The 3276-nt window shown below is 30.5% G+C and overlaps 1 protein-coding gene across 1 annotated transcript; it reads right to left on the bottom strand.

Annotated features, from left to right (window-relative positions):
• Positions 1 to 473: 473 nt before the first annotated feature.
• LOC114177151 (acyl carrier protein 1, chloroplastic-like) lies at positions 474 to 2782 on the bottom strand. Its single transcript, XM_028062407.2, has 4 exons — positions 2540 to 2782; positions 2222 to 2317; positions 2009 to 2137; positions 474 to 892 (listed from the first exon to the last, which is right to left on the bottom strand). Exons 1-4 carry the CDS (start codon positions 2606 to 2608, stop codon positions 737 to 739), a joined length of 450 nt encoding a protein of 149 aa, XP_027918208.1. The 5' UTR covers positions 2609 to 2782; the 3' UTR covers positions 474 to 736.
• Positions 2783 to 3276: the final 494 nt, after the last annotated feature.

Below are 3276 nucleotides of genomic sequence, written 5' to 3'. Positions count from 1 at the left end.
GATATAATTGAAGTTCATACATAAATTAACCTTAAAATTCATTAAAAGCAATAGCTTCACCTTTTATCTAATGTCTCAAACAGCACTTCAACATCATCGTATTAGTCACACAAAAACACAATAAATATATATATATATATATATATATATATATATATATATATTGACTAAAATGAATTAAAAAGTCTAAACATAAGGATCACGGTACTAATTAAACAATTAAACCTAAATATGTTACATGAATATTGATCGAAACTATAGAAATGTGATGGTTGAATATCACCCCATAATTTCTCTACAAACAATACCACACAGTACTGTTTGTTGAACTATTAGTAAATCTATAATAATGAAATATTTCAAGGTTTTGTCTCTAAGCTAATGGTTCAATGAGTACAATTTTGGTTGAATAATTATAATTACATTACTTTACTTTTAATGTAATATTCTGAATAATAATATTCAGAAAAAGATAACACAATAATTATAATTTCATAACAAAGAATGTTGTTGACACAAGAATTTAAGTTAGAGCATGCTGCTGTTTAATTTCCAATTTGAAAGAAAAGCAGAAAGAAAATTAAGCACTTGAATATGAGAAAAAGGTAACATCACCTAACATCTTTACCTACAAAACCAAATGAGACGCTTATGCTTTGAAACAAAAATAAAAGGCTTTGGGGCAAACCAATTATGAAGTTGAAGAAAATCACAATGGAAAAATAAAGAAATGATATTAAGCTGCTTCAGTTGCTTTGTTCTGGTCCACTTTTTTCTCTTGAACCAGTTTCTCTATTAAATCAGCTGCTTCTTGAACTGTTGAGATGTTCTGAGACCCATCTTCCTCAACATTGATGTTAAACTCTTCCTCCAAAGTCATCACTATTTCCACCTACCACAACATTACAACAACAACAATTATTCATTCTACCGACTTATAATACAAATTCAACTCTTTCACTCACACATCACAACACAACAAATTTCCCAACAAGATGGAAGGTGTTTTTTTTTTCATCTAATATATTAGAAGTGAGTTTTAAACCTAACTCAATCCCACAAAACTAGCTATTAAAGCGAGGATTACACTCACTTATATATTGTGAATTGGACTTATCTCTAGTCGATATGGGACTTCCAACACACTCTCTCACGCAGAGATATATTCATCTCGCGTGGGACTAGAAATTAGTGGATGGTCGGTTAATGGTCCGATAGCGGATGAAACAAAATATCCAAAAAATCTCGTTAGGATAGACTCTAACCTAACTCTGATATATGTATAAGCCATGAAAAAGAAAAAAAACTTAGAGAACTTTCTTACTTCTCATATTGATTTATCAGAGACTTGTTGAATATATAAAATACAATATCTCATGATATAAAAGAAAAAGTAAAATATAAAATATCATCATAATACATAATATTTATAATAATAGAAGAGAATAAAATATATTATATATCTGTGAATAAAATTAAGGGTTAAATATGTTTTTGATCCATTAACTTTCAGTGAATTTTGGAATTAGTACATTTTGAAATTTTGGACCAATTTAGTCCTTCATCTTTCGAAATACATGGATTTAATATTTTTAATCAAATTTTGTTAGGTTTATTTAATGTTTTGTATGCATTTTAGGATTGTATTTGAGTTGTTTATATTATTTGACATATTTTTGCTTTAATGTTAAGTCAAATACTATTATAAAACGCGTTTGAAATGTCAAATAAACTTAACAAAATTTGATTAAAATGACTAAATCCACGTATTTCAAAAGATGAATTACTAAATTGGTCCAAAATTTCGAAATGAACTTATTCAAAAATTCACCAAAAAGTTAAGGGACAAAACCATATTTAACCCTACAATTAAAAACAAAAGATAGGTAATATATCTTAGCAACGGCATATAGCCACACAGTTTTGTTTTTCATGCTAAATATTATAAGTAAAGCCTCTGAATCAAATGTAGCAGAAAACAATGTTTTATGAAAGTTTTGTGTCTTACCGTGTCAAGGGAATCAGCACCAAGATCTGAAAATTTGGTGTCTGGGGTAAGCTCGGATTCTTTGGGGAGAGCAAGTTGTTTCCTCACAATATCACACACCTTCTGTAATGTTTCTGGTTGTGCCTGCACCTGCCCAATTAACAAAACTCAACCTTTAACTTCTGTCATTGCAAATTTTGAGGGAAAGAGTACTCAGAAGGGACCAAAACTCACTGCACAAATGCGAAAACGGGAGGATCTCAAAGAAGGGAAGCTTCTCCTGTTCCATCCCACACAAACTGCACCAAAAGGTGAAGTTTTGTAGCACCCCTGCATGTTAATTTCCAGTACCCAAATGAAATCATGTTCCTTTATACACATTTCAAACTTTCACTTGCATTGATATTCAGAAATTTGAATTGGGTTTTTCAAGGTACTTTATACTAGAATAATTGAATGAAATATGAAAGAAGTGAGTTGAAAAGAGTGAGAGAGAAATATGATGTTATAAGTTTTGTTGTTAGCAGTTGTAAGAAATTGAAGTTTTGGAACCTGTGAGATGGCTGTAGAGAAGTTGAGAGAGGGTTGGAAGGTGAGAGAAGTGGCTGAAAGAGATGCCATTGCCTTTGTGATTGAAGGTAAGGTTTTGGGTGCAGAGAGAGGGAAATGATAAGAGATAGGGTTTGGGTTTATGAAGTGAGAGTGTTGAATATTTGAGGCAACTTGTGTGTAGTTTGTGCTTAGTTGGAAAGTAAAGCATGTGTTTTGGTGTATAGTGGATGAAATCAGAGAGGGGAATGAAGGAGTGGTTGAGGTTGCTCTTTCAATGAAGATTCTATCCATAACTGAGGTGGCAGTTATCAGTTACTTTATACTGTGTGAATCATCATCTTACTAATTTAGCAGCAAAATGGAAAGAAGTAACATACTGGAGTCAATTTCCATGCTACATGTCTTATGTCTTATAAGAGAACAAGTTATTTCATTTCATACAAAAAATAATTATGAATAAATTTATACAATACATCGTGTTTATCTGGCACATTTTTACTTCATATAAAAATTTAAACTTATACATAAATGTTGCTCTGTATCAAAATAAAATAACTCATCTTAGTTAAAAAAACTATACCCATAATATTTTTTAATTTTATAATTTTAGTATGCAATAATCTCCCTCTTAATAATTGTCCATTGAAATCGAACTTGTCACCTTGATTTTGATACTAATTGATGGATCAAGTGTTCATTATTAAACCAAAAACTATAACTATTAGTAAAAGACGATT

Source organism: Vigna unguiculata, chromosome 3 (genome assembly GCF_037176805.1).
Source record: "Vigna unguiculata cultivar grain cowpea cultivar isolate G323 ecotype 2 chromosome 3, ASM3717680v1, whole genome shotgun sequence".
NCBI classification, from domain to species: domain Eukaryota; kingdom Viridiplantae; phylum Streptophyta; class Magnoliopsida; order Fabales; family Fabaceae; genus Vigna; species Vigna unguiculata.
Note: the sequence above shows the minus strand (reverse complement) of the source record. Positions and strands in the feature narration are given on the sequence as shown.